General features: G+C 32.4%; 4 protein-coding genes across 5 annotated transcripts; 1 reads left to right on the top strand and 3 right to left on the bottom strand.

Moving 5' to 3' along the window:
• Positions 1–5,275: 5,275 nt before the first annotated feature.
• LOC107360225 (polyprenal reductase) lies at positions 5,276–6,832 on the bottom strand. 2 transcript variants are annotated; one of them, XM_015926859.3, is made up of 6 exons: positions 6,722–6,832; positions 6,402–6,625; positions 6,173–6,306; positions 5,892–6,086; positions 5,719–5,820; positions 5,276–5,636 (listed from the first exon to the last, which is right to left on the bottom strand). In XM_015926859.3, exons 2-6 carry the CDS (start codon positions 6,599–6,601, stop codon positions 5,374–5,376), a joined length of 894 nt encoding a protein of 297 aa, XP_015782345.1. In that variant the 5' UTR covers positions 6,602–6,625; positions 6,722–6,832; the 3' UTR covers positions 5,276–5,373. The 2 variants fall into 2 exon arrangements, with proteins under 2 accessions (XP_015782345.1, XP_015782344.1); XM_015926858.3 differs by having other exon boundaries at positions 6,726–6,832.
• Positions 6,833–6,985: 153 nt separating this feature from the next.
• Positions 6,986–8,980, top strand: Cdc6 (Cell division cycle 6). The gene is made up of 2 exons (XM_015926840.3): positions 6,986–7,658; positions 7,726–8,980. Exons 1-2 carry the CDS (start codon positions 7,135–7,137, stop codon positions 8,726–8,728), a joined length of 1,527 nt encoding a protein of 508 aa, XP_015782326.1. The 5' UTR covers positions 6,986–7,134; the 3' UTR covers positions 8,729–8,980.
• Positions 8,981–9,312: 332 nt separating this feature from the next.
• On the bottom strand, positions 9,313–10,403 carry Pstk (Phosphoseryl tRNA kinase). Its single transcript, XM_015926853.3, has one exon. It carries the CDS (start codon positions 10,401–10,403, stop codon positions 9,396–9,398), a length of 1,008 nt encoding a protein of 335 aa, XP_015782339.1. The 3' UTR covers positions 9,313–9,395.
• Positions 10,404–10,643: 240 nt separating this feature from the next.
• On the bottom strand, positions 10,644–12,899 carry Crk (Crk proto-oncogene, adaptor protein). Its single transcript, XM_015926861.3, has 6 exons — positions 12,700–12,899; positions 12,288–12,410; positions 12,039–12,192; positions 11,774–11,956; positions 11,477–11,659; positions 10,644–11,379 (listed from the first exon to the last, which is right to left on the bottom strand). The coding sequence occupies exons 1-6, from the start codon at positions 12,732–12,734 to the stop codon at positions 11,236–11,238; spliced, it is 822 nt and encodes a 273-aa protein (XP_015782347.1). The 5' UTR covers positions 12,735–12,899; the 3' UTR covers positions 10,644–11,235.

Here is a 12,899-nt window from a genome sequence, read left to right as displayed (position 1 = left end):
CTTTGTATCAAATTGTATGGACTGATACGGGGCTTGTATGCTTTTAAACGTGAGCTTGTACAATGATCTTCCTAGCATGCTTGGTTCGTGAGATATTGAAGCAAACGTGAAGTAAATTAGTTTGAATTTGCCTGAACTATCTGTTTGTGTTTTCACTTTTTGTTGGCTAATAAGGCGCAAACATAATTGTAATTTTATTTGTAACACGTCTGATTTTCACACAGATCTTTAACAGCTTTAGACCATTAGATTTCAATAGCTCTCAGAATAATTGTAAGACTTGTAGCTCTTATTACATCAGTTGGACAACAAAACAATTAGATTTCAACATTTACCAGGAAAACCTAACAATCTTTTGCAGCCTTAATAGTTTTTCCCATGATTATGCATTATGCATATGCAGTATATTTGATTTTATGAATAGTCAATTTTCACTAAGAGTTTTCAAATCGATCCAATTATCAATTTTTTCATTCCATCAGAATTTAAGTTCGCAATATTGAAAAACAAAAAATTGATCTTTTCTGAACTCTACGCTAATGGAATGAAAATTTTTACTCACATTAAATGTTGAGTGTTTTTCAGACACAAAAGGATTGTTTCAATTCATCGCAAAACATGAACAGATGAAACAACATCAAAATATTATTCATATGAAAATTGCTCTTAATCAGTTAATCCAACTAATTTAGTCCATAGTCTCATATCGCTATGAATCTAAATTTTCAGTTCAAAATTGGTTTCATCGATAGGACGCCAACCGCAGTTTATAATCCAATCAAACATAAATTTACCGGTGGTATTGGTGAATATTATAATAAACAACTGGAATTATATGATTCGATTAATTACACTGTTGTTTTGCATGATCAGCGTTCTTATGGAAAATGTGATCTTGCTAATTGTACTGGTCTGATTGGACTGATCCAACAAGGTGAAGTTGATTTTGGTGAGAAATCATATTCATTCGCAACAATCCCTGACTCAATCACTGGACTTAAACCAGGATCAGTGTTAAGTGATGTTTCTTGTACCATAACATCAGCTTTGCCCAAAGTTGGAATAATTCGTGAAGATGTCGTCAAATCCCTATCAATTTTCACCACAGAAGCAATTATATTCTTGACATTTCTCTATCTCTTTCTTTTTTCAATTCCTTTCCTTCTGTGGTACTTTAAATATAAATTTTGTGGCATTAGATCCAACTCTCCATCGATCATTTGGTCTTTGGTTGGAACCATTCTTCTTCAAGATATATCAAGAAGTGCTCTTTTCTATAACCACTCTCTGCGATTCGTTTGGCTGTCAATCATGTTCACTGTTTTTTTCACAATAGCACTCTATTCTAGTTCCTTCAAAACCGATCTCACATCTAGTGCGCCCATCAAAACAATTGATTCCCTGGAAGATGTGGCAAAAAGCGATAGGATGCCGTTGTGGATGGAAGAGCCTTTATGCAAAATCATGGTGGAGAACGGTCCTAAACTAGCTAAACAAGAGGTACTAAGGCGAGGACAGTACAAGCCGGCTGGAGATTTTGTCGCTGAATTGGAAAAAGAATCGATCATAGAAAATTATGTTTTTATTATTACTGAAGAAGAGGCTGATAACATACAATTGAGCTATTGTAATGTTTTGCCGGATTCACCAGCACCTCAATGGTATTCGGCAAAAAGATCATTCCCCGTCTATCTATTGTTTTCTGTATTGAATTCAAAGCTGCCTCTTCATGCTACCAAGGTTATCAATCTATTACACGAGAAGCGATTTGAAGGTGGCTTCGAGTTTTATATTCAACGTAAATGGAAACATTTTTATGAGAAGTTGCTGGATCGAGCACTACTTCTTCATGAAACGCACGGCTGTTTACACAAAACTTCCATCAGTTTTCATCCTGCTTTGTACAGCTTTGATGAACTAGATATGCAGAACTACGAGCTACTTTTTAAGTACTTCTTATACTTCATTCCGATTTGCATTCTTAGTCTGATTGGTGAACATTTGTATTTCAGGATAACTCATGTCATAATTGTAAAAAAATATTAGTTATTTCTGGAGTCATATTTGAGTAATGAATGTAAGATCAAAGTTGTTCAAACGCTAGTAAACAATAAATTTAAACGATAACATCATTTTTATGCATAAATTCGTTGATTTATTCTAGTTTCTTATTGTTTCTAATGGTTCTGCTTTATTCAATTCCATTGACCCTCGAATCTATTCATTTTTTATTCGCACAATATAGTTAGGCATTGAAATTATGCATCACTAAACCTACAAATGAGTCGAGGAAAAGGTTGTTACTAAAAAAGACACAATTAACAGAAAAATCACATTGATGCACAAATTGACAAAACCCTGAGAGAAAACGAGAAGAAAACGGGTGAAAATGTATTTTTTCAAATTTAGACTCATAGGTTTTGTAGAGATATGAAAACTCTGTCTATTCGTGCGATTTGAAGATTCTTCATATCAACAGTTTTCGAGAAAATTTCGGTCAAAGTTTAAAACTTCGATCGCTTTTTGTACAATAATAAAAGCAGATTTTTTTACGAAATGCATTTTGCTGATTTAACTTTTGATGGACAACCAGAAAATGCACTTATTTCGTGAACTGAACTTTTGTGTTTCTGTAAAACAGATCAAATTGCATTTACAGCTAAACCGACCTTATGCTGTGGCCATAAGAGTTAGCGAGCTTAAACTTATCCTTTGTCCATAAAAATTGATGGTACACACGATGGACAAAATACTTTAAACAATTTAACAACTGTTTTCTTTATTTTGGCCATTGGTCTTTAAACTTTGAACTTCGATATTCCGAGAATGGCATAACCTACAGCAATCATTCTTTCACCAAATTGATTATTTGCTAAATAATAATGCAATGCAATTTAAAAACTTTTCATTAGCGCATTCGGGACATAATATTTGGGCTGTAAATGCACGAGAAACAACTTATTTAACAAAACAAACTCATATTAACCCATTTCTTGGCAAATGCAGCAATTTTCTGGTTAAACTTATAAATCAAATGCAAAGAGGACTGCTAAAAGCTCGAGTATTTGAGTAAAGATTTCAGACTTGGTTGAATTTGTAGGGGCATAAAAACTGAATCCATTGCAGCTATTAAATACTTTATCCAATGGACAGTTTTCGAGAAAATCGAGGTCAAAGTCGGAACTTCGATCGCCTTTTGTACAGCTACGGAAGCACATTTTTCAATGAAACTCATGTTACTCATGTAAAATTTAATGGCCAATCATAAAATGTACCTATTTCGAGAAATGGACCTTTTCTTTGTCTTTCAAACAGATTAGTACAAATTTTTGTTAAACCGATCGTTCTTTTTGACCATCAACGCTAGCGAGCTGAAACTTATTATTTGTCCATTAATAATGTTGGTACTCATCATGGATTAAATAATTTTTCAAAGTTATCAATAGTTCTCTTGATTTTGGCCATTAGCCTCAAAACTTTGAACCGCGATATTTCGAGTATGATATCACCTAAAATCACTATTCTTTGGCCAAACTTTAGATCTCATTATGTACTATAATATATTGAAATATCAAATTATTCAAAGTTCTTCAAAATAAGTTATAGCATTGGGTTATTTATGTTGCCAGATTTTAGACTTGGTATATAAAGTTGAATGGTAACCAAACACAAATCTTATCAGTTAGAAGCATCTCTATTATTAAACGAAATAGCTCAGGTTTTATTTGGTATTCAGTCATATGCTATTACAGCCCATGATAATATCTAATGTTTGGCCAAAGAATAGTGATTGTAGGTGATATCATACTCGAAATATCGCGGTTCAAAGTTTTGAGGCCAATGGCCAAAATCAAGAGAACTATTGATAACTTTGAAAAATTATTTAATCCATGATGAGTACCAACATTATTAATGGACAAATAATAAGTTTCAGCTCGCTAGCGTTGATGGTCAAAAAGAACGATCGGTTTAACAAAAATTTGTACTAATCTGTTTGAAAGACAAAGAAAAGGTCCATTTCTCGAAATAGGTACATTTTATGATTGGCCATTAAATTTTACATGAGTAACATGAGTTTCATTGAAAAATGTGCTTCCGTAGCTGTACAAAAGGCGATCGAAGTTCCGACTTTGACCTCGATTTTCTCGAAAACTGTCCATTGGATAAAGTATTTAATAGCTGCAATGGATTCAGTTTTTATGCCCCTACAAATTCAACCAAGTCTGAAATCTTTACTCAAATACTCGAGCTTTTAGCAGTCCTCTTTGCATTTGATTTATAAGTTTAACCAGAAAATTGCTGCATTTGCCAAGAAATGGGTTAATATGAGTTTGTTTTGTTAAATAAGTTGTTTCTCGTGCATTTACAGCCCAAATATTATGTCCCGAATGCGCTAATGAAAAGTTTTTAAATTGCATTGCATTATTATTTAGCAAATAATCAATTTGGTGAAAGAATGATTGCTGTAGGTTATGCCATTCTCGGAATATCGAAGTTCAAAGTTTAAAGACCAATGGCCAAAATAAAGAAAACAGTTGTTAAATTGTTTAAAGTATTTTGTCCATCGTGTGTACCATCAATTTTTATGGACAAAGGATAAGTTTAAGCTCGCTAACTCTTATGGCCACAGCATAAGGTCGGTTTAGCTGTAAATGCAATTTGATCTGTTTTACAGAAACACAAAAGTTTATTTCACGAAATAAGTGCATTTTCTGGTCAGACATCAAAAGTTAAATCAGCAAAATGCATTTCGTAAAAAAATCTGCTTTTATTATTGTACAAAAAGCGATCGAAGTTTTAAACTTTGACCGAAATTTTCTCGAAAACTGTTGATATGAAGAATCTTCAAATCGCACGAATAAACAGAGTTTTTTAGTTCTCATAAACTAAAGGAGTTTAAATTTTAAAGAAATAAATTTTCACCCGTTTTTGACCATTTGTGTCATTTTGTGCACAAATGTGATAATTGTTTCTTTTTACTACGGAACCCCAAGAATTGAAAAATCGATATCGAGATTTCAGTGGTGGCTATCGGTAGATTGAGTCTCGTCAAAGACCAGTATAACAGAACTAGCTGCCACCTTTTCGATTCCAGCATTTTTCGCCTTTCTTCTGAAAAAATTTAATTGTTTGATTTTAATAGACATTTATTAAAATCCCACATTTGAATCATCATTCCATTGTGATGTTCGGAACTATTCCTTGTAAGATAGATATAAAAGTGAAGATTCTAAAGAACATTTTCTGCTAACTATTAATAATAAAGTAAAAACAATTGAATGAAAAATAATGTTTATTTTATTAAGTTAAAAGTTGGAAATGAAATAGTAACGTGTGCGAAATTGGTATTGAATAATAGATTTGCAGATTAAATTACAGAATATAAGGGATAATCGCTTTTCTTCGGGCCGGATATCGACTTCCAAAGGCTTGTTTGTACCATTTATGGTTTAACAGAGATGCCACAATCTGATTAGAATAAACCCAAATCAATATAGCCAACCAGTTGGCATTTAAATTAGTCAACATGTATAGTCCAGAATAAATTACTAATTCAGAGAAATAGTTTGGACATGATACAAATTCAAATAAGCCTCCGTGTGGAAGGTAGTAACCAGCTTTTCCTCTTGGTTTATCTGGAAAAAAATTCAGATGTAAATGTAAAACTTTCAATGCTAATGATTTTCAAGTTAATTTGAATAATTGATCAAAATTTACCATTTCTTCTTCTTAATTCGGATAAAATTTTGTGACTATGGAATTGAAGGACTTGGCCAATCACATAAAAAATCAATCCAACGGTATAGAGATAGGGACGGTCTAATTGAAGAGAAATGGTGACAATAATTAGACTGATTTTGAAAATGAAACAAGCGAATAATTGATCGAACCTTGAGTGATTAAGACTGTGGAAAATAAGTTATTTGCATTGTACAAAGCTATGCTTATATAAAATCCAATGCCAGTTAAATAATGAATCAGATTAATCTTCGCAAATGATGGAACAGCGATAAAGACACTTTCAATGAACCGCCGAAAAATGTGAATCATGGAGAGAAGGAAAAATAAATAAACGTTGACGCCATCTAGTTGAGATAAATAAGATTCAGATTAGCGTAAATTGAAATATCTGAGTAACTATAACAATCTCATTCATAATTATAAAACTAACCATATTTATAAGCGCCAAAAAGAAGATTCAATGGTGTATTGAGGATTTGACGTACACTATCCACATGAAATAAACTGGACAACAGCACTATTAAATGAAGTATCACAGCGATGCCATAAAAATGTGAGAAATATCTAGAAGAATGAGAAAGACAAATTTCAATAAGTTGACCAAAAAGATTCAGCAAGAATATTCTGAAAAAAAGATGAAAGCAACATATAAAACATACCTTTTAGGAACTTGAATCCATCTGATAAGTAGTAAGCCAGAGACTGATCGCTCCTCATTGTTCAAATCACGGAGCAATTTACCATACTTATAAATTACTGTAAGCCAAGGTGGCAACTTTTTACCATCAAAAAATAGAATCAAACCAAATAGACCAATGACCAAGGATGCAATTAACCATAAAACAATGAATAACGTCATGACAACAACGAGTTAAATCAATAACTAAAAAATAGCAACAAAGTATGAGGAAATTAAATTAGAAAAACAGCAATTTTAAATGTTTAACAATAACAATGACAGGTAAAAAATGAGACTTACAAACCTTGTAATTAATTTTTTAGCCAATTTATAAATCAAATTGGACTGTTAATCAACACCTATTAAACAATTAAGAAGTAGATTTATTCATCTTTCTTAGCATTAATAATCTTTGTTATTTTTTGTTAAAAAATGTACACAATGTGTCAGTAGCACCATCTATGGAGCTAGCTAAAGCAAGGAGGGAGATTGACAAAGGGAGTCAAAGAGAGGGAAGAATCTGTTGTTTATGTGACCGCGAGAATCTTCGCGCCAGTTTATCCATTTAAGTCAAGTCAGTGGTTTAAAACCAAGATCTTTAGTTTTCTTGTACTTTTAAACAAAGCCTTTTAATTATTTATTTGTGTGTCATTATTTAATTTTTATTTTACATTTTAATCCATTTTAACTGAGTGTCTTAATTAAATATCAACATGGTAGTTGAAACAAGAAACAGATCTCTTAAAAGACATAAACCAGAGGACTCGCCAATAAAGGCACCAGTGACCAGAAAACGTTCCAATGTAACTCCTATTAAAAGGAGGGTTGCTCGGAACTTGTTGGATGAATTTAACGGCTATGATGACTCACCTCCACCTTCCCCTGAACCAGATATCTACATGGATACCTTCATCAGTTCACCACCGATAACTAACCCGATAGCTGAAGCTAAAAGACTCCTGTCAATAGGTGCTGTAGATGGTATTGTGGGTAGAGATAAAGAGATTACTGAATTATCTGGTTTTCTTGAAGATTGTATTCTAGAACATGAATCTTCTACAATCTTTGTCTCTGGTCCTCCTGGAACTGGTAAATCGATGTCAGTACTTTCAATTGTGTCAAAACTCTCTAATCAATACACACTCACCATTCTTCCATACAACTCAATGGACTTCAGAAAAGGCACCATGATCTACTCCAAGATTGCTAAAGATCTTGGTATTAAAGACTCGACTAGGTAAGCTTTAGTAATCTAAATTGAAAATTGTGAGCAGCTTTTTATAACTTTAATCTTTACTGTTTAGATATCGAGACAAAATAATTGGTTCCATTGAAAACTATATTATTGCCTCCAAAAAAATGGTTATCTTAATAATCGACGAAATTGACAAACTGGACAAAGATCTGGTCGATACTATGTTGGATTGGCCCAGAGCGAAAAAATCAAAGTTAATTTTAATCGGTATTGCTAATACCATCACTTCTTCAAGTCTAACAAAAATGTGCTCCTTTGAAATGAATTGTGTCAAGAAGGTCTCTTTCCGACCTTATAGTAAGGATCAGCTAGTTGACATCATCCAATCTAGACTCAAATACCTTTCAAAAACCTGTGATTTAATCTCAAAGCCTGCACTAGACTTATGTGCTCGCAAAGTTTCATCGTACAGTGGAGATGCCAGAAAAGCTTTGGATATCTGTCGACAAGCAATTGAAATGGCGGAACGAGAAAAATACTCTTATCAATTAGGTCTTACTGCCACTGCAGATGATGGAAACAATATGGGCTCACCAAGAAAATCTCCGAGAATGTCACCAAGAATGACCTCAAGGATGTCACCGAAAATGTCTCCGAGACTAGGAATCAGGAGATCTCCACGTAAAGAAAATTTTGACAAACCTTTAGTTGAACCAAGACACATCATATCTATCTTGAACTCAGTGTTTGGAAACAAATTATTTAAGGAAGAAAGTGTTGCGGATTTGACTCTTCATCAACAAGTAATTTTGTGCTGTATACTTTGTTATGGAAAAGAGAAAAAGAACAAAGAAATCGTTATCCCGATGCTGTATAGATTGTTCGTAAAAGCCTGCGACAAATGTAAAATAACCTCAACTTTGATCAGCAATTCTGACTTTCTCTGTATATGTCAGATTCTCGAGTCTCTTGGACTTGTAAGGATAAAACAAGCTCGAGAAATGCGTTTAACCAAAATTTCATTATCTGTGAATGAGGATGAAGTTGCTCAGCGGCTTGCAGAAAAATCGCTTATAAAAAATTTAATGAACCAAATTCCACTAATTCTATAAAATACATTTAACCTTTTCCAATCCAATCAACTTTTCCTGGACAGAGCTTTTTTACAATGTATTTTCTGTCTGTTTGTACATCTTTTTAAAGCAATCAAAGAATCCAAGCTTGATCTTATCAATGTATATTAAAACACCAAAAATCAATTCATTTTAATTGATGAATCTCGAATCATTTTCCCACGCGAAATTACTTTATATCTTGTATTCAAGTTTAAAAGTCTCTAAAATAAATTACGATTTGACTTATTACCCTTCTAACTGAACTATTGCGAACAAAATTTAATTTTAAACAATTTCAGGTCAAATTTTTGAAAAATTATCTCACAATTGCAGTTTCATTAGTCATTTGAAACTCTAGAAAAGTATTTATAAATCAACTTTTGTAATGAGAAAAAAATCTTGGAAAAATTAACACAATTTGATTTCGATTATCACTTAAATTGAAATTTATCATTCGTCTTTATGTTAACTGAAAATGTGATGACACTCAATTATCAGACCATCAAAACGATCAGGTGATGATTGCTGTGAGATTATAAAGATAGAAAACACGAAATTAATCAGCGAACAACGGATATCGAGTTTTAGATTCTACGATAAATTATATTTCAATATCATGGATCATATTTATCTCTGATCAGACGATTCTGAATTTTGTTTTACGTTAATTAGCCTTTTTTTCAAGCTCACGTTCAATTAAATCCAAACATAACTGCATCAAAACCTCTTCCGATGTTTCTTCAGAGATATCAACAGGAAGATCTAGCTGATTGTTTCCAAATTTTTTCAACAATTCTTTTCTGATCAGAGATAATTCCTTGCCGTTAACTTTTATCAGATTATTGGTCATTATTTTGCTAGCACATTGACGTAAAACGTTATCGAATCTATGAGAAGAGTTACTAGCTGTGATCTTTCTACTGATATCTCGGTACAGTTTATTACAAGACTCATCTGGATGACTTTCTATTGGATTGTCTATAGCTTTGTTAATGATTTGTAAAGCTTTTATAAATTGGTCATCGTAGTGATTAATATTATCAAAATTAATCTCCATCAATTGTACTTTATTCTCATAGCTGATTCCAAATTCATCTGCTTTCGGTTTCTCATATAATTGAGCCATTCTCTGAATAATTTCATCGTTAACTGAATTTGGTCTTTGAGTATTCCTTTGTATACAAATGTCAATTGCAATATTGAAAGAGATGAGGGCGAATCCAATATTAAATTGTTTGGCTAAGCGAAAAAATTCTTCTCGCATTGATTTGTAATAAAAGTTGTCTTCGACGATTAAACAAAAACGAGAGTTGTTTAGACAGTAATTCTGGATGGAACATTTATCCAGAGATAATTGGTCGAGGATGGAATTCAAATATTTTCCTTGAGTTGAAGGTTCTGATTGTTCCTTGGAGCAGCTTTGTGATTTCAACATAAGTTCAAGAAAATTGTGACAAGACGAGACGAAATCTTTTCTACATTGCCTCCAAGATGAATCTTCACGATGCACAAGAAGTTTTTGATCCTCCAATGGAATCACTTTATCAAAATTAATGTAAAACGGATCAATATCAATCTTATTGAGCTGCATGTAATTTACCAATTCTGTGGTGAATACTGTTTTACCCGAAGCAGGAAGACCACTGATTAAAACAATACAACATCTGTTCATGTTTAAGCCAAACAGTAACACAAGTTTAAATGGCAAGTATTGATCGATAACTTAACATCTATGAAACAGCTGATTGATTTAAGGAGGAGGAAATTATAGCAAAACCAGATGTAGTGATAATTTCCTTCTTAAGTTAATATTGAATAGATTAAGCCAAACTAATATTAATATGCCGTTTGAGGATCACGAATGTCAACTGTTTTACAAATTTCTCTATGTAGATAAATCACACAAGTTTCGTTGCTTTTATGTCTTTTTATATGATACATTTAGATGAATTAGGTGATTTTTTGATGAGTTTTGGATACGTCAAACTTGTGATTTAAATGGATATTGTAATTTTTTAAAAAAAAGAGAAAAAACAAAATTTGGCTGATAAGGATAAACCTTTCTTTACCAGTTCATCACGTGGTGTTCCTCTTCTGAAGAAGTAAAACATCAACTCCGGTTGATTCTTTCACTGGCATTTTGCCTTCTTCCTTCCTTCTTTTCTTTTTCATACTCCCTTTCTCTTTCCTTCTCACTTACTCTATACACATAAATATATTATAACTATATTAAAATATATAGATAGTTCTAACATTTGATCAAAATCAATTGGCGGAAGTAGACCACCAGCTCCGGATGCTTGTTGTTCAGCTTCGGGCTCATCATTAGCCGGGTATCTTTTTAAACAGGTTTACCCAGAAAAATTTGTTTCTCCATTGCTTTGGATTTCTTTACAATTGTGTAGTAATTTTATGTGTATATGTTTCTGTTTTTGTATGGGTTGTATGAAGGGGATTTGTCGATGAGCAATGATGTTGCTTTCATCAATTTAATCATAAGAGGGTCATGAGTTGGTGTCTTCCTCTTCAGGGTTCTCCGTATCAATGAATTCAACATGGTTGAAAGGAAAATGTCCAATTTTTCCATTCAATTCTCCCTCCCATTGTCCATCCAATTTTGTTTTTATTACTTTTATGATATCTCCTACCTAATAAGAGAAAAAGAGAAATACAAAAATGTGTTATAAGCTTGTAATTGAAAACTTGAAATATAAAATATAGTAATGTATCAAAATTGAGTTATACCTCCAATTTCAAGGCTGTTTTGTCATATGCATTGGGCACTCTTGCTTGTGTTACTTTGGCCATGGCAGGCAACTGTCGCTGTATTTGTGGTGTGTTGTATTGCGGCTTAGCTGGTAATTGTTTTGTTTGACTAGGAATCGGACTTGAAGTTCTAGTTGTGTTTTCAATTTGACTATCGTCATACTGAAAAAAGAACGATTAGAACCCCAGGCATGAAAAAAAAGATAAATGATGGTTTTAAGCAAAAAAAATTTTGTAAAGATGATAGCAAGCTCTAAGTTAATTAATTATCCTTACCGGCTCAACGTAATTAACAGGAATACAACCAGTTTTGCCCAGCCTATTTTTAGCTGTCCACCAATGGTCTTCATCTTTTGAGATAATTGTCAATATCTCATTTCTTTTAAAAGGAAGATCTTCATCATCGCCACTTCCTGCAAAATCGTATTTAGCTCGAACTTTTTCAGATCTTTTAGTGGCCTAATAATTGAAAAAGCAGTAAAGATTAATAAAGAAGAATTGAAAGATAAGCAGAGTAAATAATGCAGTAGTTTTATCTTACAGGTCTTTTAAGTTTAGTTGTATCCAATAGATGAATCTTGTAAAAGCTCAGTAATGAGGGGATATCAGGAAACATTTGATCACCCATCCGAAAACGAGTTTGGTCAAATTGTTGAACTTTATTAATAATATAATGGCTAACTTTCATGTTCTCTCTGTTAATAATGAACAAAAAAATTGTCGAAAACGATAAGAAAGTGTAATTTTTTTTCATCAAATATATAAGAAAAAATTAGAGAATATTAATTACCTAACACAGAGGACAAGATCTCCAATAATTGAGCTACTGTTACGCACCAAAAATACTCCCACTTCATTTTCAGCATTTAATAAATCAATAGCTTCTTGTCTTGTCATGGAACCAAAATACCAACTAGAAAAATTGAACAAGAAATGCAATGTTTTAAAATGAAACAAAAAACATAAACAAATGAGTAATTCATGAAAAGTCAATAACATAAATAAGATGGATTAAATGTGCATGAATGAAAATAAGAGGATAAAATAAAAATTCAATACAAAAAATAAACAGTAATAATCCATTATAATGAAAATGGACAACTTGATAGATAAGAAACAATAAGAAAATGAAAAATAAAAATCTCAAGTGAAAAAGATAATATGGACAGAGGAAAGAAATGGATGAGCGAAAAAGCATTTACCTGTTTTTGTCATAAGGATCAAAATTTGCTGCCATTGCGGATGGAAGCAGGACTTGACAGTGACATACAAATCAATCTAATAATTAATCAATGGTTAAACAAATTTAAAAGTCAATTAAGAAAGATTGTTCAATGAAATTGAATAAATGAGCTTAAATTTTACTGGATTATTATTTCAAAAACTCAACCTTCACATCTGA

The sequence above is a fragment of the Tetranychus urticae genome, chromosome 2, assembly GCF_039701765.1.
Source record: "Tetranychus urticae isolate SD_2017Ah chromosome 2, NJAU_TeUrti_SD_1.0, whole genome shotgun sequence".
NCBI lineage: Eukaryota > Metazoa > Arthropoda > Arachnida > Trombidiformes > Tetranychidae > Tetranychus > Tetranychus urticae.
Note: the sequence above shows the minus strand (reverse complement) of the source record. Positions and strands in the feature narration are given on the sequence as shown.

What these genes read in the sequence shown, in the direction of transcription:
- LOC107360225 (XM_015926859.3), bottom strand. Translation starts at nt 6,601, where the DNA reads ATGACGTTATTCATTGTTTTATGGTTAATTGCATCCTTGGTCATTGGT. An exon ending in TGGATTCAAGTTCCTAAAAG is followed by an intron (nt 6,307 to 6,401) that starts GTATGTTTTATA and finishes TCATTCTTCTAG; the next exon opens with ATATTTCTCACATTTTTATG. An exon ending in CACAGTCTTAATCACTCAAG is followed by an intron (nt 5,821 to 5,891) that starts GTTCGATCAATT and finishes CTCTTCAATTAG; the next exon opens with ACCGTCCCTATCTCTATACC.
- Crk (XM_015926861.3), bottom strand. Translation starts at nt 12,734, where the DNA reads ATGGCAGCAAATTTTGATCCTTATGACAAAAACAG. An exon ending in GATCTTGTCCTCTGTGTTAG is followed by an intron (nt 12,193 to 12,287) that starts GTAATTAATATT and finishes CATTATTAACAG; the next exon opens with AGAGAACATGAAAGTTAGCC. An exon ending in AAACAGCCTTGAAATTGGAG is followed by an intron (nt 11,380 to 11,476) that starts GTATAACTCAAT and finishes TTCTCTTATTAG; the next exon opens with GTAGGAGATATCATAAAAGT.
- Cdc6 (XM_015926840.3), top strand. Translation starts at nt 7,135, where the DNA reads ATGGTAGTTGAAACAAGAAACAGATCTCTTAAAAGACATAAACCAGAG. An exon ending in GGTATTAAAGACTCGACTAG is followed by an intron (nt 7,659 to 7,725) that starts GTAAGCTTTAGT and finishes TTTACTGTTTAG; the next exon opens with ATATCGAGACAAAATAATTG.
- Pstk (XM_015926853.3), bottom strand. Translation starts at nt 10,403, where the DNA reads ATGAACAGATGTTGTATTGTTTTAATCAGTGGTCTTCCTGCTTCGGGT.